The sequence below is a fragment of the Urocitellus parryii genome, chromosome 4, assembly GCF_045843805.1.
Source record: "Urocitellus parryii isolate mUroPar1 chromosome 4, mUroPar1.hap1, whole genome shotgun sequence".
NCBI lineage: Eukaryota > Metazoa > Chordata > Mammalia > Rodentia > Sciuridae > Urocitellus > Urocitellus parryii.
Window position 1 is genome coordinate 10,777,714 of NC_135534.1, and position 20,204 is coordinate 10,797,917.

The 20,204-nt window shown below is 44.4% G+C and overlaps 1 protein-coding gene, 1 long non-coding RNA gene and 9 other non-coding genes across 14 annotated transcripts; all 11 read left to right on the forward strand.

Moving 5' to 3' along the window:
• The first annotated feature begins 22 nt into the window (after positions 1-22).
• On the forward strand, positions 23-3,281 carry LOC113195887 (uncharacterized). Of its 2 annotated transcripts, XR_013343478.1 has the most exons (9): positions 23-558; positions 767-842; positions 1,029-1,123; positions 1,486-1,515; positions 2,067-2,113; positions 2,296-2,331; positions 2,538-2,574; positions 2,894-2,936; positions 3,181-3,281. It is a non-coding gene; the product is annotated as an uncharacterized LOC113195887 (long non-coding RNA). The 2 variants fall into 2 exon arrangements; XR_013343477.1 differs by having other exon boundaries at positions 24-558; positions 2,894-3,281.
• LOC113195930 (small nucleolar RNA SNORD26) lies at positions 620-694 on the forward strand. Its single transcript, XR_003302485.1, has one exon. It is a non-coding gene; the product is annotated as a small nucleolar RNA SNORD26 (small nucleolar RNA).
• Positions 887-957, forward strand: LOC113195929 (small nucleolar RNA SNORD27). Its single transcript, XR_003302484.1, has one exon. It is a non-coding gene; the product is annotated as a small nucleolar RNA SNORD27 (small nucleolar RNA).
• LOC113195940 (small nucleolar RNA SNORD28) lies at positions 1,340-1,414 on the forward strand. The gene has a single exon (XR_003302494.1). It is a non-coding gene; the product is annotated as a small nucleolar RNA SNORD28 (small nucleolar RNA).
• LOC113195934 (small nucleolar RNA SNORD22) lies at positions 1,868-1,988 on the forward strand. Its single transcript, XR_003302489.2, has one exon. It is a non-coding gene; the product is annotated as a small nucleolar RNA SNORD22 (small nucleolar RNA).
• LOC113195939 (small nucleolar RNA SNORD29) lies at positions 2,163-2,227 on the forward strand. The gene has a single exon (XR_003302493.1). It is a non-coding gene; the product is annotated as a small nucleolar RNA SNORD29 (small nucleolar RNA).
• Positions 2,402-2,469, forward strand: LOC113195931 (small nucleolar RNA SNORD30). The gene has a single exon (XR_003302486.2). It is a non-coding gene; the product is annotated as a small nucleolar RNA SNORD30 (small nucleolar RNA).
• On the forward strand, positions 2,678-2,746 carry LOC113195932 (small nucleolar RNA SNORD31). The gene has a single exon (XR_003302487.1). It is a non-coding gene; the product is annotated as a small nucleolar RNA SNORD31 (small nucleolar RNA).
• On the forward strand, positions 2,981-3,107 carry LOC113195933 (small nucleolar RNA SNORD22). The gene has a single exon (XR_003302488.2). It is a non-coding gene; the product is annotated as a small nucleolar RNA SNORD22 (small nucleolar RNA).
• Positions 3,282-11,052: 7,771 nt separating the features above from the next.
• On the forward strand, positions 11,053-11,243 carry LOC113195928 (U2 spliceosomal RNA). The gene has a single exon (XR_013343571.1). It is a non-coding gene; the product is annotated as a U2 spliceosomal RNA (small nuclear RNA).
• Positions 11,244-15,063: 3,820 nt separating this feature from the next.
• Positions 15,064-20,145, forward strand: Wdr74 (WD repeat domain 74). Of its 3 annotated transcripts, XM_026407594.2 has the most exons (11): positions 15,064-15,152; positions 15,234-15,340; positions 15,423-15,544; positions 17,317-17,392; positions 17,512-17,658; positions 17,797-17,898; positions 18,799-18,899; positions 18,981-19,036; positions 19,353-19,498; positions 19,590-19,646; positions 19,942-20,145. In XM_026407594.2, the coding sequence occupies exons 1-11, from the start codon at positions 15,089-15,091 to the stop codon at positions 20,119-20,121; spliced, it is 1,158 nt and encodes a 385-aa protein (XP_026263379.1). In that variant the 5' UTR covers positions 15,064-15,088; the 3' UTR covers positions 20,122-20,145. The 3 variants fall into 3 exon arrangements, with proteins under 3 accessions (XP_026263379.1, XP_077653559.1, XP_077653560.1); XM_077797434.1 differs by lacking the exon at positions 15,064-15,152 and having other exon boundaries at positions 15,325-15,340; positions 15,423-15,449; XM_077797433.1 differs by lacking the exons at positions 15,064-15,152; positions 17,317-17,392 and having other exon boundaries at positions 15,235-15,340.
• Positions 20,146-20,204: the final 59 nt, after the last annotated feature.

Sequence of the window (20,204 nt, forward strand, 5' to 3'; positions counted from 1 at the left end):
TCTCATTTTTCCTTCCAGGCTCTGGTGAGTACATGGGCTGGTGGGTTTCTCAGTTCTGTCTTAGTTTTGCGACATGGGATATTGGGCTCAGCGGTATTTCAGCCACTGAGCCACTCTTTTTGACTTTTTGAGTCTTGTTAAGCTGCCTAACCTGAACTCGACCTATCGATTCTATTGTCATTACCCCCGGAGTCGCTGCCATTATAGCCATTAGGTCGCGCGCTCCAGATCTCTGTTGTCTTACCTGTTGGCGGGCTGGGAGGGAAGATCTCCCGGACCTATTCAGTTATTCCTAAGCATTGGGGCTTTGTGAAGGACAAAATGGCGGTAGCGGGCCGAGCCAGGCGCCCTCCCAGTGATGAGGACATTTTCACAGACCTGTACTGAACTCCGTGAGGATAAGTAACTCTGAGGAGACCGGCGCTGCACAGCTTGTGTCCCCTGCGGCCGTTGCTTTGTAGAAAGCATTTTTAAAATATCCTACTAATCTAATGTTTTGTCTGCAGGGTCAAGGCGCACATTCCCCACACAACAATCGAAGACAGCCCTCTGGTTGGAGTAAGTGGTTTTGGCCGTCTAGTTCTTGTTCTTTGGTGGGCTGGAAGAACTATTGGATGTGCTACAGGGATGATTTACGATTTGAACTCTCTCTTTCTGATGGTTTAGTGGAGAAAATGTAAAAGTTCTGAGTAGCGCTACCCAGGAGTTTGTTTTGTTTTCCTTGGGCTTTAAGTTGAGGTGTTAGTGAAGGGTGTTCTATTTTCAGATGTGCTTCAGCTCAAAGATGCGTGGTGTTTGGAGAATGCACGGAGATCATTCCTGCAATTACAGCGATCCTCCATGTAGGTATATATGGCTTATGGAAAGGGAGCGTTTCTGGATAACCACTCTGTGATGAACATAAAATGACAAGCATATGACTGAGTTATAAGTGATGTCATCTTAATCCTGAGGAGTGGGCCAGGGGTTTAGAGTACTTTTGAAGGTAATTCTTACAGGTACAAATAATTTTTTTTTTTTTTAATCAGAGATCGAACCCAGGGGCACTTAACCAGTCCCATTTTTGTCTATGAATCTCATGACCCATCCTGAGGAATTTGATTATCCCCAAGAGTGAATGCAGGTAATTCATAGAATGGGATCTCTGATTATTTTATCACAATTGTTCTCCACAAACAGGAGGGCAAATGGTCAATGGAGCTGTGTTTGTTGCCTTTTTGCTCCATCCACCTTATCCATCTGGTTCCTTTTGGAGCAATTTTCTGGGGGAGGGAAGACAGCAACCAATATACCAATTGGTTCTTGTAATGGTGTGCTCTTCTCTCATCCATATATCACTGTCAGATGATTTGAATCAGTATGCTGATGATCTGTGAGGTACAACAGTAAATAGCATGTTAGAGTTCTGATGGCAGTTGTTGTTGCTGAAGAAAAATGTCTTTCCATCCTAATACTTTGAAATAACCACATGTTCCTCTTTCCCAGGTTTTCCTGATAACATTTTCCCATTTTATGGTAAGTTGCTTCTACTAATAGCTATTCTAAATTATGTAAATAAGCATATTATCATGCTGGGGTGTGGCTCAAGCAGTAGCTCGCTTGCCTGGCATGTGTGTGGCCTGGTTGGATCCTCAGTACCACATACAAAGATGTTGTGTCTGCCAAAAACTAAAATAAATATTTTTTTTTAAAAAAAGAGCATATTATCATTTGTAGGGTGGCTTTACCATCGTGATATTGGTTACAAGAGCCCTGATTCTGCCTTAAAGCTGATTTGTAGACAGTCATTGATCTGCCCAGGGTCAGGCTACTGAAAAAAAGTTTGAAGGGGTGAGTGCTTGCCAATTATAGCTTGTCAAGACTACAGTGCCAGTAAGAACAAACATCTTAACCCCCTGCTCTAGTCCCAGAACCAATAATGGTGAACCCACTGGTGTATCTGGGAGAGAGGATGGAAATTTGGTTCCATGAGGTCCAGCAAATGGCAATAGCATTTGCTTTGCTTGTCATTAATAGTAGCTGGATATTTTGAGTACTTTGCTAATTTAGTGTTTTTTCTGATTCAGGAGCAACTCATTTCCATATACTGCTGAAAATACTCCAGCGTTAGCAGGTTAGTAGGGTTTTTTCCTGATTCATGGCTTATGCCACCAAGTAGGAAGTTTCTATGATGACCCAAACTAGCTCACTATGATTGACAATGAAAATATATGAACACCTGAGAAACTGAAGGATATAGAAGTGGGGCAATATCCTGATATGCCACATATACATAGTATTTTATCTGCTCTTAAGTTTCAGGTGCTGTTACCAATATCTACTTGTTCAAAGGTGAGTAATTTCAGTATGTGTTAAGTATATATAGCATATTGGGCAGGGAAAAGTGCCTTTTTCGGCAAATATATATGATGACTTATGGAATCTCGTTCGGCTGATGTTTTGCTGTTGAGACTCGGAAATCTGATTTCTTAGAAATAATAAGTGGGGATAACTGAGGCAGGACATAAGCATTACTCATTTGATCTTGTTTGTTTTAGGTCTAGCATCTTGTCTGCATCCCAGGAGTTATTTGAGGTACATACCTTTTCAATATTTATGGCTATCATATGGCATATATCGTGTGTGGTGATACTTTGGTCTGAGTAGCCATATTTGGATCACCAGTGGTGAATTCCTGCTCACCAGTGATGAGTTGAATACCGCCCCAGTCTGATCATTGTGACAGAAAGGTACACTCTGAGTTGTGAGCTCATCTTAACAGTGGTAAACTATAGCAATAAGAAGATGGATAGGCTTTATAGCCAATAACTTTCTAAGACTAGATTTCTATGAAGTGTGCTTTTCCTTTAAGCAATAAATAGATGACTTAATTCCTAATCTCTTTCCATTACAGAGAAAGCAAGTCATGTCTGCCTAACTTAAACCTGAAGTTAAAGGTAAGTGGACTAAGGTGAAGGTAAAGTACAGTAAGCTAAAAATTTCCCAATGAAGAAACATTTCACACGTCTTACTTCCTGTCCTAGTCCCAGAGCCTGTAAAGGTGAACCCACTGGGGCTGGCTGGGGGAGAAGAGGAAAGCTTGTTCCAGAAGGAACTGTCTGAGGGATGATCAGAATTTCTGTAAATGGAAAATGGAAGAATGATCAGTTTGAAATAAGTTGTTTTTGTTTTCCCATCCAGGTCTTGGAGGACATCAGATTCCAGATCTTTCCTTGGGCATCCTAGCTGTTCAAGTTAACACACAATCATTTTGATCTTCTTAATAAAGCTTTTTTTCTTAATCTGTGTGATTCATTGCTTTGGATGAGTCTCACTGGCAGTATGGGCATCTCTGAATTTTAATTGGCCCTAAGATTCAATCCTGGGAAATTTGAGCACTGAACTGCAGTCAGTTTTTTAATCAGGTATAATGCCTTTATTATTTGTTTTACATGGTACTGAGCTGAGAGCCTTCCATGCTACATAAATGGTCTACCAATAGCTTTGGCCCCAGGCCATACATTCTGAGAAGGGATCCCCTAAGTTCCCAGAGCTGGCTTTATAATGTTGTGATCCTGCCCAGAGTATAAATGAGCACAACATGCTCTTGATTAAAAAAAATTTTACTTCTCCAGGAGTGGTAGTGCATGGCTATAATCCCAGTGGTTTAATATTAGTGCTTCAGGATGGCAACGTTGAGGCTAGCCTTGCCAACATGCACCATCTCAAAAACAAGGGCTGGCGGTGTGGTTCAGTGGTAAAGCACCCCTTTCCATGACCAATGCAACACATTTAAGAGGAAGGGGTGGTTCATGGGTGCCAAGAGGTGATGAGCCACAGCGGTTATGATATTTGATGCCCAGAACTAGTGGGGTTTGAGGGTGCATAGGATTGAACCTAGGATACTTTCCCTCTAAGCAATAACCCCAACCATTTCAAGACAGTTTACCATTCAGTTGCTTTAGGGCCTTACTAAATTGTTGAGGCTGGCTTTGAACTTGCCACTCTCCTGAGTCTCTGAGATGAGAACTCAGAGGCAACTTCATTCCAGGAATGGTGGCATTCCTATAATCCCAGTATCAGGAGACTGAGGCAGAAGATTATCAATTTCAAGGCCTGCCTGAGCAAAATATTAAAAGGACTACGGCGGAGTAGTCAATTGAGTTTGTAATAGAATAGTACCCATTGGACTCAATCCCCAGTACTGCCAAAAAATAATGCAATTTAATAAGAGTTCAGTGGTGCACACCTATAATCCCAGTGACTCGGACTGGAACCAGGAGGCCAGCCTCAAATTTAGCAAGATCCTGTCTGAAAAAATGTAGAGGGCTTGGGTTTTATAGTATCCATGGATTCAGTCCCTAGTACCAAAAAAAATGGAAGCATCAATCCTGCCAAAAGATCACCTGAGTAGCAGCATTTAGAAGGGAAAATCAGTTGGAGGAGAAATCTAGAAGTAGTGCAAACAGTAAGGAACTGTTCAGTGTTGACTGGATCCACAGGTCAATTTACAAAGAGGTCAGGTGGTACTGTTAGTGAACAGTGCAAATGGTGGGAGTTAAGAGAATAATTCTAAAAAATGGGCCCATTGTGCAGACCCCTATATGCTTTCTTTTCCAAGAAGCGATTTACTTCCAGCCCTTATCCCAATTTAAGTGAACAGACTGTCATATTCCTCAACAAACTATCTGTTATCTGCAGGGGTAAAATGAGAAGAGGAACCCAGTTACACTGAAGTGGGAGATTTTTGTGACCGGGAGGTTGAGGCAGGAGGATCACAAGTTCAAAGCCAGCTTCAGCTGGGGCTGGGGATGTGGCTCAAGTGGTAGTGCGCTCGCCTGGCATGCGTGCGGCCCGGGTTCAATCCTCAGCACCACATACAAAGATGTTGTGTCTGCCAATAACTAAAAAAAATATTTAAAAATTTTTTTAAAAAAGCCAGCTTTATGCAAGACAGAACCCTGTCTAAAAATAGAAAGGACTGGGAATGTGGTTTGGTGATAAATTGCCCTTGGGTTCAATCACCAGTATAAAAAAAAAAAAATTAGAACCGATCAGCATGGGCCAAGTTGACCTAGAGTTTTCAAGGCAGTGGGGAATTGAAAGTCTGATATCATCCTACTGTCAGTCAAAACTCAAGAGGTGGACCTGGGCAGGATTTGGAAACTTCTCTGGGATGCCCAATAAAGTGAGTACAGGAAAGATGTCACTCTATGAGAGGACTCATTCTCCCTTAAGAGGATCCTCTTTCCCTTTTCCTATCCCTTCAATAAATTCATTCATATTATTCTGAGCCACATGTCTGAAATCTTTCTGACCTGATCACAAGAATTGGGGTTTGAAGGAGGTCTTCATGTTGTCTCAGTTTCTTGGAAGGTTCCAGCTCTGGAACAGCACCAAGGCTGAAATGACTTAGCAAACAGGTGTGGAGCTTTTGCTTCAAACCAGCCGGTCTGCATTATTTCATCTCTCTCTCCCACCAAAGTCTGAAAACACCTTCCAGAAGCATCCTTGGATAAAGGAAGAGACAACAAAGGGAAGATAAGCACTTGACTGCTGTCACAGTGAGAAAGGGAAGGGAGGAAGGCATGAGTTGCCAAAGCCTAGGCGTGTTAGCTGTAGGAGTTGGTCCAACCTGGCAAGTGTGGCAAGGAAGTGAGGGAACCAAAGCCAGAAGACTGGTGCAGGGTCCCCCAGGGGCCTTGTGACCAGTTGAGTAGGTAATGAAGCCTTCTGCAAACATTTTTTATCACTTGATAAGTGAGGAATTAAAAATTAGGCCCAAATTTGCTAGGCTGAGTGGCTCACACCTGTAATCCCAGTGGCTCAGAGGCTGAGACAGGAGGATCATGAGTTCAAAGTCAGCCTCAATAACAGCGAGGCACTAAGCAACTCAGTGAGACCCTGTATCTAAATAAAATACAAGATAGGTATATGGCTCAATGATCAAGTGCCCTTGAGTCCAATTCTCAGTAACCTAAATAAATAAATAAATAAAAGTTGGGTGCAGTGGCCTGTGCCTGTAGCCCCAGCTACTCAAGAGGCTGAGGCAGGAGAATCTCTTGAGCCCAGGAATTTGATACCAGCCTGGGCAAGAGAGTGAGTCCCTGTTGTTAGTTGTGAAGCAGGCTGAACAAATGTTTAGCTGCAGGGTGGGCTCACCAGTCTGGTTCCTTATGGCTTATTTGCCTCAAGGCTGAGCACTCAACCCCACTCAAGGTCTAACACTCAACCCCCCACCGGTCTGGGTCTGGAGCCATGGGAAACCCACATCTGGCCCCTGCCCAGTCTCCCTGAGGGCAGAAGGAACTACTATATGATCCAATCAATGTAGGCCAACAAGTCAGCTTGCAGACCTAAAGACCACATTAAATGTTGGCTATAAAAAACTCTCTCCTGGGCTGGGGATGTGGCTCAAGCGGTAGCGCGCTCGTCTGGGGTGCGTGCTGCCCGGGTTCGATCCTCAGCACCACATACAAACAACGATGTTGTGTCCGCCAATAACTAAAAAATAAACATTAAAAAATTCTCTCTCTCTCTCCCTCTATCACTCTCTCTTTAAAAAAAAACAAATAAAAATAAAAAATAAAAAACTCTCTCCTGCCAGGCTCCCATCTCTTGCATGCACACGATTTTCTCTCTCTCTCTCTCTTTCTTCTCTCTTTCCCGCCCTCTCTCTCTTTCCCTGCTCTCTTTCTCTCTTTCTCTTCCTTCCCTGTTAATTAGACACTGCCGCAATAAAGATCTCTTGGTCGCTCCGAGTGTCGTGGTCACTTTCCTTTCACCTGTCTCAAAAATAAAAACAGCTGGGTGAAGTGGTGCACGCCTATAATCCCAGCAGTTTGGGAGACTGAGGTAAGAGGATTGCAAGTTCAAGGCAAAAATAAATAAATAAAAACAGGGGCTGGGGAATTAGCTCAGCAGCACAAGCAAAGCCCTGACTTCTGTCCTTGGCCCTGAAAAAAGAAACAAGGGAACAAAGGAAACAAACCATGAAATTGAAAATGTTTTCTTTTTATATTCAATATTTTTATTGGTAGGCAAAGACTTTTTTATTTGTTATAGTAAATTCATACATTCACACAATAAAACAATATAATTTGATTAATTTCATCCCCCAATCCCTCCCATTTCCCTCCCGTCCCTCCCCCTGTTCCCCTCTTCTAGTCTTCTGGTCTCCCTTTTTTTTTTTTTTTGGTATTGGGGATTGAACTCGGGGGCATTCAACCACTGAGCCACCTCCCCAACCCTATTTTGAATTTTATTTAGAGACAGAGTCTCACTGAGTTGCTTAACACCTTGACTTTCTTGAGGCTGATTACTGTTATGCTCCACCAAGCCGAGCTTCATTTTCAAGTCCTTATGGGGCCCTCTCACTATTAGCCTCCTGTACTCATTGCAGGAACAGTGACCCACTCCTATACCTCCTGTTCCCATAGCAGGTAACAGTAGTGTTATGGAAATCACACTCAGCAAGAGACTCAAGCACCACTGGGAGAGTTGGAGAACTCTGAAGTTCTGGGCCCTGAGCTGAGGTTGCATGGAGTTTTATAGGAAATTTGACATCATTTTTTAACCATTACAACACCAGTAGGTTTGACAACATTGATGGGATTGAATTTTTTTTTTTTTAAAGAGAGAGTGAGAGAGAATTTTTAATATTTATTTTTTAGTTCTCGGCGGACACAACATCTTTCTTTGTATGTGGTGCTGAGGATCGAACCTGGGCCGCACGCAAGCCGGGTAAGCGCGCTACCGCTTGAGCCACATCCCCAGCCCCATTGGGATTGAATTTTTGGCCTATTGTGACCAAAGACCATGCATAGGTGCAGAACAAAGACAGTAAAACACCTGCTAGTGTTATGTCAAAGTGGCCTTCACAGGTAGCAGTAACCCAAGATAACTTGAGTTTACTTCCCTAAGAGCTATATTTTTAAGAACTAAGTCTATGAGGTTATAGTTTAGACCACAGTTAATTGGCCTAGCAATTAATTAACTAGCTAGATTCCTACAGAATTTAGAAAGTATACAAAGAGACAACTCTTTTCACAAGCATCTGTTGAATCTCTGGCCTTGAAAACCTGCACAGGGTGTTTACATTTCAAGACAGAGTAGTCAGATTCCTAGAGACAATTTATAATCCAATAGGTAGGAAACTCAAGGTTAATTAGGTTTCCTCAAGAAAGGCTAACAGAAGGGTAGGGGTATTAACTCTTTCCTAGGCTTTGGTTCTTCATTATAATGTTCTTATAATTTCATTTTATAATCAGGTCTGGTTTCTTCATCACAGTAGAATGGGAGTGAAGGAATAACTCATCACTTCCCTTTGCTCCAAGGAAGAATAATTACTGCTGGCTGCTGAGATATGCCCAGGGAACTGTCCACAAAGAGAGCTGTGGGGGGTGGGAACATGGCAGGAGCTGATATTAATCTGTTTCATACAGCCAAACTTCACTTGGAGCAATAAAAAATCATTTCATTAGAAGTTATCCACAGTCTCCTCCCTTCCCCTAATCCTATAACAGCCCTGTCTCTGCCCCTGGGTTCTAGTTGACCCTTTTTTTTTTTTTTAATATTTATTATTTAGTTTTCGGTGGACACAACATCTTTGTTTGTATGTGGTGCTGAGGATCGAACCCGGGCTGCATGCATGCCAGGAGAGCACACTACCGCTTGAGCCACATCCCCAGCCCTTTTTTTTTTTTTTTTTTTTTTTTAACTGCACCAGGGATTGAGCCCAGGGGCACTTTACCACTGAGCCACATCCAATATCTTCATTTTATTTATTTATTTTTATGTGGTGCTAAGGATTCAACCCAGTGCCCCACACCTGTGAGGCAAGTGCTCTACCACTGAGCCACAACCCCAGCCCTTTTTTTTTACTTTTTTATTTTGAGATAGGGTCTCCTTAAATTTCTTAGGGCCTTGCTAAATTGCTGAGGCTGGCCTCAAATCTGCCTACCTCCCAAACTGCTGGGATTACAGGTGGCCAGCTCTCTGTGACACTTTAGGTGAGGGGATACGTAGCCATGTTTTCCTTTTTAGTACTGGGGATTGAACCCAGGGGTATTTGACCACTGAGCTACATCCCCAGTCTTTTTTATTAGTTCTTTTAGCTATACATGGCAGTAGAGTCCATTTTGAAAAAATTATACATTCATGGAATATATCTTATTCTAGTTAGAGCCTCATTCCTTTTAATTATTATTATTATTATTAGTAGTAGTAGTACCAGGGATTGAACCGGGGGCACTTAACCACTAAGCTATATTGCCATCCCTTTTTTATATTTTATTTAAAGACAGGATCTGGCTGAGTTGCTTAGGGCATCACTAAATTGCTGAGGCTGGCTTTGAATTAACAACACTCATGCCTCAGCTCCCCCAGCCTCTGGGATTACAGGCACTGGGCCACCCGACCAGGGTCTCACCAAACTGCTGTGGTTGGCCTGTAATTTACAATTCTCCTGCTTTAGCCTCCTGAGTAGCTGGGATTACAGGCCGTGTATGACCACACTATACAGGCCTACCTATGTTTTTGGTCTGCCTGGAAAAAAAAAAAAACAACTGTTCAAAGAGTGCATGGGCAGGAGGACACAGGGCCAAACATCTCTCCCTCTGGGAGGCTGGATCCAAGATTTAGGAATCAGAAACCAATGAAATGTCTTACCCAGGGCTTTCCTTCTCTGTGAAGGCTGGATAGATGATGCAAACAGCAAATGTGGGTGGGGTAGGGGTGGTGGTGCAGAAAAAAGCCAGGATCCCCAGGATACAGAGGGGAGTGGTAAAGAAGGCCACTTTTTAGGCTGGGATCCTAGCTCAATGGCAGAACACTTCCCTAGCTATTCTTAGCTAGCAGAGGAGGCCCTGAAATAAGGGGAGAAAGTGAAGGCGGGAAAGCAACCTCCTTGACTGTCCTCAGCTTGTTGAACCCACAATGCAAAGAAAAGACCACCGACTCCAATTTTAAATCAAATTAAAGCAAGCTTATGTTGTATACACAAGAGAGGTAGCTGGCCAGCAGCTGTCTCACTTAAAGCTGGGTTGGAGAACAGCCCAGATCTCAGGGAAGAAAATGTTTATATAGCACAAAAAGTTACAAAGGGAGGCATCTTGGGAATTTACAGCTAACATGGTAATGGCAAACATAATACAGGGTAGTTGTATTTATTTATTTATTTATTTATTTATTTATTTATTTATTTATTTATTTATTTAGGTGCAGTGGGCACAACACAATGCCTTTATCTTTATGTGGTGTGGATGATTGAACCCGGGGTCCCGCCCTGCTAGAGGAGCGCTCTACCGCTGCGCCACAATCCCAGCCCTAGCATATATATATATATATATATATATATATATATATATATATATATATTTTATATATATTTATTTTTTAGTTGTAGTTGGACACAACATCTTTATATTATTTTTTATGTGCTGAGGATTGAACCCAGGGCCTCACGTGTGCTAAGCCAGTGCTCTACCTCTGTGCCACAATCCCAGCCCTAAATCTCAGTATTTTATACTAAAACAGAAATGAACTTTTCATGACTTTGTGAGAGATGGCTCCCAATCTTACAATGGAATTCATTAAGCTCTCTGTATGAGGTACTGGGGAGCAGGGATCACAACACAGTTCTCTGGGCTCCAAAACCCGATCTCTGAAACTGCATGGGGACCCCCCCAGTACCTGCCCCTATGAGAGAGGCCTGGGACAGCTGCCCGCCCCAGGAAGCTCCCCCAAAATCTTTGGTATAGGAGACTAACCCGCGGAACGAGATCTCCAAGCACTGACTTCGGACTCATTTGTAGTCCAATCCTAGGAAGTTAAAAAAGCGAGGGGGCGGGTTTATGCAAAATACAACGTTCAGGGAGCAAATGAGCAAAGCTTTACGGGACCAAATTTAAGGTTTATTTCAAAAAGTGTAGCCTATATGAAATAAGCATAGCGAAAAAACTGATTATCAGGAATATTACATCTTGAAGGGCAATTTAGTCTTCAACTCTCAAAATCACCATACCTGTAAAAGGGATTGCACATCCCAAGCTCCCCGGAAGGCGATTACCCAGTATCGCTTCTCGGCCTTTTGGCTAAGATCAAGTGTAGTATCTGTTCTTATCAGTTTAATATCTGATACGTCCTCTATCCGAGGACAATATATTAAATGGATTTTTGGAAATAGGAGATGGAATAGGAGCTTGCTCCGTCCACTCCACGCATCGACCTGGTATTGCAGTACTTCCAGGAACGGTGCACCCCCCTCTCGGGGGACTTATACTGGTTTTAAAAAGAAGAACTTGACAATATTAACCCTTGACAATATTAACCCTCATCTTTTTTTCATGTTGGAGGCCTACGTTACTCATTGGGCATGTTTCTGGTGTGTGCTTATGTGTAGTGAGATATCTTAGCTCTATTTCAAGTGTTACGACTCAGTGTGGGTTGTTTCAGTAACTCACCTAGGACAGGAATGGATGTCATACTAAACTTGGGTCATGTGTAAAAATGTGAGTTTTATGTTCTGGAGCTTCACCATAGTTTTATGGATACTGGGAGATGTTGAGTGCTTCTCTCACTCCACATGATCCTTGGAGGTCTTTCTCCTAGGAAGTTTCAGCCCAGGCTAACATTATCCCTGGACTCTTCAGTGTGCTATTCAGAAAATATGTGTCAAGGCCTGAAGATAGAGCCATAAAAGGAAACAAGATTCTAAAGAGTTTACCTTCTTAGAGAGAAGGGAGCTGCTAAGCAAGAAGTTACCAAAAAAAAAAAAAAGCATTGTAAGCGGCTGGGGACATAGCTCAGTTGGTAGAGTGCTTTGCCTCCCAAGCACAAGTTCAATCTCCAGCAACCCCCTTCCTCAACCCCCACATAAAGATATATGGAATGCTGTGTTCAGAAACTCATGTTTCTGAACAAGTACCCTGGTGCACATTTGTAATCCCAAGTAATCTGGAGGCGAAGCAGGAGGATTGCAAATTTGAGACAATTTAGTGAGACCCTGTCTCAAAAATAAGAAATAAAAAGTGTTGGGGGATGTATATAGCTCAGTGGCAGAATGCCGCTGGATTCAACCCCCAGTATCAAAAGCAAAACGAATTTTAAGAACAAAACTGGGGCTGGGGATGTGGCTCAAGCGGTAGCGCGCTCGCCTGGCATGCGTGCGGCCCGGGTTTGATCCTCAGCACCACGTACAAACAAAGATGTTGTGTCCGCGGAAAACTAAGTTAACTAACTAAATATTAAAAAACTCTCTCTCTCACTCTCTCTAAAAAATAAAAAAAGAAAAACAAAAAGAAAAACAAAACTACCACCAACCAACAAACAAAACAAACCTTACCTAAAGCTGTGCATCTGAACTACAATAGAAACTTAGACCCACCAGGCAAGAATGGGATGCTTTTCTTACTGATATAATTTCATTAATTTTTTTTTTTTTTTTTTTTTTTTTTTTGGTAACGGGGATTAAATCCAAGAGCACTTAACCACTGTGGCCACATCCCCAATCATTTCTATTTCCTGACAGGGCCTAGCTAAGTTGCTGAGGCTGGCTTTGAACTTGCTATCTTTCTGCCTGAGCCTCTACAGCAGCTCGGATTACAGGTGTGTGCCGCCACACAGGTCCCTGATATAATTTCAAACAGCAACATTTGTAGCAGTCTGATTTCAGAGAACAAAGTTTCTCAGTAAGAGAGCAGTGGCCACTCAATAGGGGAATATTATTGACATTTTACAGCTTGGGAGGAAAACCTTTTTAACTTCGAAGATTTGTGCTAAATTTGAACCAATTTTTTTTTGGTGGTGGTAGGTGCTTTGCCCCTCCCCTGACTCAGGCAAAGGCAAGGCCCTACTGAGGTGGATGGCGCAAGGTGTCCATCCTCTGGAGGAACGCAGTGTTTCTGGGAATGGGCTGGTTTGTTTCTGTATTCCTTTAATAAGTATAGTTGCGACTTCTCATAGGACCATTAAGTATGAAGGAAAAAACATGACTTCCCCTATTAATGCAACTACTTTTTTTTTTTTTAAGAGAGAGTGAGAGAGATTTTTTTTTTTTTAATATTTATTTTTTAGTTTTTCGGCAGGCACAACATCTTTGTATGTGGTGCTGAGGATGGAACCCGGGCGTCACGCATGCCAGGCGAGTGCGCTACCGCTTGAGCCACATCCCCAGCCCAAATGCAACTACTTCTAAAGAGTAGATCTGTTTGCTCTAAATGCAATGATTCAGCTGTGGAGCATAAATTGTTAATATTTAATGAAAAACTCCCTGTATTCCTGTCAGGGAAGTTTTTGAGAAATTAAATTAAAATCTAGAGAAGAAGAATTAATGTTAAGAAGACAGATTAGGGCTGGGGATGTGGCCAATAGTCTGGGACATTTCTAACTAAGCAGAAACAGCTCAAAGCAAAATGCAAACTGAAAGGAAAAATGCTTGCTTATGCATAAGCCAAGATACATTCTTCTATTCTAATTGTAGCTACGTAATATTTTGTTTCTTTGAATAATGATTCCTGTTTTGTAACCACAAAGTACTGTGAGCCTGCCAAAATGAAAAGTATATATGATTAACTTCACAAGTAAAGATTGGGATTCAGCACCTTCACTTTGGAGTCTGTATTGTTTCTCCACCCCCCTTTCAACAACTAACTCCTCACCATCCATTTGTTTCCTGAGACCCCCTGTTGGGGCTTGTCTCTGACAGGTAGGGGTCCTGGAAATCGAACCCAGGGGTACTGTACCACTGTGCCACATTCTTATTTTTTACTTTCAGGCATGGTCTCATTAAGTTGCTTAGGGCCTCACTAAATGCTGAATTTGACCTCAAACTTGTGATCCTCCTGCCTCAGTGTCCCAAATAGCTGCAATTAATAGGCATGCACCAAGTTTGAAACAATTTTTATCATCATGAAGCTTCAATTCGAGGTATTAAAATCAAAGCCCCAGCACAGGCCTGTAATTCCAACGGCTATAAATAAACAAGGTAAATCAGAACCTTTTCTTTTTTAAAAATTTTTTAATATTTATTTAGTTTTTGGCGGACACAACATCTTCATATGTGGTGCTGAGGCTCGAACCTGGGCCGCACGCATGCCAGGCACGCACACTACTGCTTGAGCCACATCCCCAGCCCTTTTTTTTTTCTTTTTCAAAGTAAGCATTTATAAGATCATCGATTACATCCCCAATTTTCCTTATTTTTAAAAAATTATGTTTATTTATTTGTTCTAATTAGGTATCTATGACAGCAGAATGCATTTGGATTCATTGTACACAAATGGAGCACAGCTTTTCATTTCTCTGGTTGTATATGATGTAGAATCGCGCCATAAGTGCAGTCATTCATGTATCTAAGGTAATATGTCCGTCTCATCCCACCATCTTTCCTGCCCCGATATCGCCTCCCACTCTTCCTCCCCTTTCCCCAATGTTTCTCCATTCTTCCCATGCCCCACCCCCCACATTATGGATCAGCATCCACTTATCAGAGACTTTTCCTTAGTTTGTGTATTTTGCACTTGAGAATGAGGTCATGCACCTCATTAATGATTTGAGTCGTTTCTAAGGTGAAGTTTTCTTCTCCAATAAACTGTTCCAAACAGACTTCCTGACGAAGCAGGGAGACGGACTAGGGCTGCTCCATCAAGCATCAGAGTCCAGGAATGATGCGTTCTAATTAGGTATCTGTGACAGCAGAATGCATTTAGTCCAAGCATAAAAAAGACCCCTTTAAACCAGCATCTCCTGAATCCTGATTTCGGTTTTTGTTGTTTTGTTTTTGTGTGATACTGGGAACTGAACCCAGGGGCTCTCTACCCACGGAGCTACATCCCAGCCCTTTTTTTTCTTTTTCAAGGAGGGCCTTGTTAAGTTGCGAGGCTGGCCTCAAACTTGAGATCCTCCTGCTTTAGCCTCCTGAATCGCTTGGATGACATGCGCCACCCGAGCCGAGCCTGATTTCGTTTTCATGAAACAAAACACAGTGAGCAGGCAGGAATCTTGGCTTTTTTAGCTTTCCACCTCTCCGGAAACTATTCTAGTCGGCCTGAGCCGACTGATGACGCACACTGTGCGCCGGAAGTACTAGCGGTCGGCAACCGGCTGTGGCATGGCGCCCTCCGCAGCGCGCTGGAACCACGTGTGGGTCGGTACTGAGACTGGGATCCTGAAAGGTACGTGTCAGTGCTGGAAATCGGGAAGTAGAGGGGTCGCTCGCTTGCCACCGCTGCGCGACTGACACCCTCGTCCCGCAGGGGTGAATCTTCAGCGGAAACAGGCGTCGAACTTCACGGCGGCGGGACAGCCGCGGCGGGAGGAGGCGGTGAGCGCCCTGTGCTGGGGCGCGGGCGGCGAGACCCAGGTCAGTGGCCCTCGCTGCGCCGGAGTTGGGGCCGCGAGGCGGCAGCCTCGCTCTCCTGGACATCACGCCCCTCTGTCTGCAGATCCTGGTGGGCTGCGCGGACCGAAAGGTGAGGCACTTCAACACCGAGGAGGGCACGTTCCAGGGCCAGAGGCACTGTCCGGGCGGGGAGGGCTCGTTCCGAGGCCTCGCCCAAGCCGACGGGTAAGTCAGGTCCCCTCGCCGAACACTCAGGGCTCAGGGAGAGCGTCGAGGCTCCTAGGACGACGGAATAATGTCGTTACGCTCTTAGGTGATAAGGACCTGAGTTGGGTGACGGGGACCTGGGTTCCTGCCTTCAGTTCGTGCATTCCTATAACATCTATTGAGTATCTACTGAGTTCCGTACTCAAAGAGCAAGGCTGCGGGTGAAGTTTCTGCCTTCGTTAAGTGTGCATCCTTTGGGTTTTCCCTCTGAGATCCAGTGTGACTTTCTGCTCAAAATGCTGGGCAAGTCATTTAATGGTTTTGAGCAGGCGTTTAAATGGGAGCGAACCACCAGCAAGGTGATAAAGCTCCCAGAATAAAGGATAGGAAGGTCTGATGTTTAGGTAATTGGCCAAGCCTTTTCCCAAGATGAAGAAAGAAGGCTGTGGACAGGCTGCTTTTGTTTGGTGGTAGTGTTGATTCTGACAAGTGAGGTCTGGAAAGGATCCGTGGGGCAAGGTGGTTTTGAACTGAAACTTGAAAGATGGGTAGAATTTTGGGGGGAGGGCAGGGGCAGGAGTGGGGCGGTGGGGTGGTCGGTATCAGGGATGAAACTCCGGGACACTCAACCACTGAGCCACATCCCCAGCCCTATTTTGTATTTTATTTAGAGATAGGGTCTCACTGAGCATCTTGCTTTTGCTGAGGCTGGCTTTGAATTCGTGATCCGCCTGCCTCAACCTCTTAAACTGCTGGGATTACAGGCGTGTACCACCATGCCTGGCTTTAAATGTATTTTAGATGTATTGTTAGGTTGAGAGATTTGCACTTTCATTTTGTAGATGGTGGGAATTATTGGGCTTTGAGTGGGAAATGCTGTGGAGCTAAGAGCCTGTAGGAGTGTAGAGGACTGGAGAAAGCAATTAGGAGACTCTTGCCAGGGCTCAGGCAAATAATACAGAACCCGAACCCAGGAAGAGGGTGGGCAGATATGAAGAGGAATGTAGGCCGAGGCTGTGTGGATACTGGGAAGAGAATACCTTGGGTTTCTTGGGAGAGATATTTTGAGGGAGAGGCTGACATTAGAACCCAAAAAACAGGGAACTCAAGAATAGAACCTGGGGTCTGGGACTGTAGCTTAGTGGTGGAGCACTTGCCTGGCATATGTGAGGCACTGGGTTCAATCCTTAGTACTGCATAAAAATAAAATAAAGGCATGCTATCCATCTACAACTACACACACACAAAAAAAAAAAAAGAAAAAAGAATAGAACCTGGGGTTGACCACTGGATGAGTCTTGTTTCAGTCCTTTCTGAGATAATGATCTGAACCCACCCCACTCCAACTCCATTAGGAACCAACTCAAGAATCAGGAAGACCATAAAGGCCAGGTACCCCAACTTAGCTGAGGAGTAGGAAAAGAACTCTGCTTTGAGGTATCACAAATTTGATTTCCAGGTCTGGGTCTGATTTTCAGTCCTAACTTAAATATTTTAAGTTCTCAGAGCCTCCAGTTTCCTCATAAAACTGGTAACCACCTTCCTGTTGACTAAATTGAGTTGACAGGTAAACTGGATGCTGTTAGGCCCTGCATAGACCCCAGGTATCTTGAGGTTGGGGGTTGGGGCTGTAGCTCAGTGGTGGAGCGCTTGCCTGGCATATGTGAGGCATATAAACTGGGCTGTTAGGATGGGGTCTAGTTAACAGGAATTTAGAGGTATATCAGCTGGGGCCTGGAGAACACATTTTTTTTTTTTTTAAATCCCAACTGTATCTTCCCTGTTTGCAGCACCCTCATCACGTGTGTAGATTCTGGCATACTTAGAGTCTGGCGTGACAATGATAAGGAAGCATCCTCTGACCCAGTAAGGTTCCTTACTCTGATGGTTGGGGAGGGTGAAAGTTAGCATTAGGAGCCTAATGAGGGATTTGGGGGAGGAAAGATTAAGAACTCTGGAACTGACTCATCTCTCATTCTTTTCAGCTTCTGGAATTGAGGGTTGGTCCTGGGGTTTGTAGGATGCGCCAAGACCCAGCACGACCCCATATAGTTGCCACAGGTGGGAAGGAGAATGCTTTGAAGGTGTGGGACCTGCAGGGATCTGAGGAGCCTGTGTTCAGGGCCAAGAATGTGAGTGATGGGATAGGGAATCCGAGGCCACTTACTGATCAGAGATCAGATGGACTTTAAGGGATGATAAAGGAGGGCTAAAACTGGTAGCACTTCGAACCTTCCTCCATCCTATCCCCTGTTTACCTTTAATACCAGGTGCGGAATGACTGGCTAGACCTTCGGGTTCCCATCTGGGACCAGGATATACAGTTCCTCCCTGGATCACAGAAGCTCATTACATGCACAGGGTACCACCAGGTGAGGCACCATTTCATCCCTGCCCATACCTGGGCTGAGGCAGCTTCTTAATAAAACAGCTTCTGTGGGCAAAATGGGCTGCTGTGGTGTGGCACAGCCACTTCTCAGTCCTTCTTCCCTCCGGAGCTCTCAGGAGAGTGTACACCTCCCCATCCATCTGAGCCTTGGTGCTAGCCTGTGGCCTTTCTTTACTGCATTCTAGGATGGAATGTGCTCAACCACAGCTCTATTTCTCCCATGTGAAAGAGAAAGAGAAGGGAGTGTCCCCTTCACAGTGGGTTCACAGGGCACAAGCTTCAAGGATGGACATTGGGCTAGGTGTCAAAAAAGAGAATTCTGGACCCAAAGCTTCTCTGATTTGCTTTGGGATACAGGCCTGCCCTCCCCTCTCTTGCCTCAGCTCCTCAGCTTTGCTTGAAAGGCTCTATTAGGGATCTTTATGGCTTGTCTCATTTGAATGCCTGAAACCCAGGGAGCACTGGGTCACTATTTGAAATTTAGGAATGATCTTGATGACATACTTCTGTTTAATCTACTTACGGGGACTTCCTCGCTCCTCCCTCATTCATGCTAAATGTCTGCTTGAAATTCAGCTCCCTCTGATTATTGGACCAACTTGCTTTTCCATTCCTCCACTCCTAGATGGGAGAATGGAGGGACAGAATGCTCACATTCCCTGTTGTGCAGGACCTCTCACCATTATCCCTATCCATTCATGCTCCTGAGCAGCTCTGCTCACCCCAGCAACACTCAGATTTGTGTTTCCAATGAGAACATTTCTTTGAGGGTGGGTCAGGAACAAGAAAGCAGTGCTCAGAAGAAAGGATGAGCATGCAGAGATGCCAGGAGGCAGTATGCAGGGCAAGGATGCTTTTGTGATGCCTCAGTTTTCCTCTCTAGGTTCGAGTCTATGATCCAGCCTCCCCCCAGCGCCGGCCAGTTCTAGAGACCACGTATGGCGAGTACCCACTGACAGCCATGACTCTCACTCCTGGGGACAAGTGAGTGGTTAGAGGGGTTGGAGAGGGGCTTGGGAAGGATTCAAGAGATTCCTGTTGACCCCTTGCCTCTGGTCTTCTCAGCTCTGTTATCGTAGGGAACACTCATGGGCAACTGGCAGAAATTGACTTTCGACAAGGTGAGTGGACTAGGGGGTTTGGGGGAAGGGAAAAAGTCAGGGTTCCCTCTAACAGGTAGTATAGGGATTCATTGCACCCTCATGGAGACATCAGATTGCCTGGATTCACATGCTGTTTCAACAGAAGCTGTATGATCTTGAACTAATTACTTAACTTCCTGTGCCCTAGTTTCCTCACCTGTAAAATAGAAATATTATTGGTAACTCTTGGTTATATTGAAGATTAAACGTTAAAATAGAAAGTGGTCTGAACAGTAAACACTGAATAAATGGTGGTTAGCTGGCGAGCTAGCACCAATGCCATTGCCTTCTTTAGGGCGCCTACTGGGCTGTCTGAAGGGACTGGCAGGCAGTGTCCGTGGGTTGCAGTGCCACCCTTCAAAGCCCCTACTAGCCTCTTGTGGCTTAGACAGAGTCCTGAGGATACACAGGATCCGGAATCCACGAGGCCTGGAGCATAAGGTGGGAGCTCAAACTTTCTAGCCCTCACCCCTTGATGCTTCTATGTATTTCAGCCTGCCTGGGCCCTACAAGGTCCCTCCTCTTTTTGCAGGTTTATCTGAAGTCTCGACTGAATTGCCTCCTCTTGTCTGGCAGGGATACCTGGGAGGTGAGCAGTCTGGTCTGGGAAAGTAGGAGCTAAGGGCATGGATGTGAGGATTTCCTTATGGAAAGGAAAAAGAAGGCAGCTGGAACACAGATCTAGGACTGCTATGCCACTCAATTTCTCTCTGTGGGGTGTTAACAGTTACAATTCTGACAGGGTTATCACAAAGGGTGATCCACTGCAGAGCATGGTGACAGTGGTTTCTGGGAGATATAGGTGGTGTTGGTGCCCAGAGGAATTGATTCCCAGCTAGAGCTTCCCTGTTTTTTGACCCCTGAGCTTTCTTCCGACTCACCAGGATGAGCCCCAAGAGCCTCAAGAGATCAACAAGGTACCTTCAGAAGACACAGAGACAGATGAACTTTGGGCATCCTTGGAGGCAGCTGCTAAGAGGAAACTACCTGATCAGAACCAGACCCAAGGAGCTCTCCAAACCAAACAGAGAAAAAAGAAGCAGCAGAAGTCCATTAGCCCCTGAAAACCCCGTGCCCATTTTGTAAATAAACAGCTCAACTTCCACCTTTTGTGATCTGAACCTTTCGTGATAGGAGAAGTTAGAGG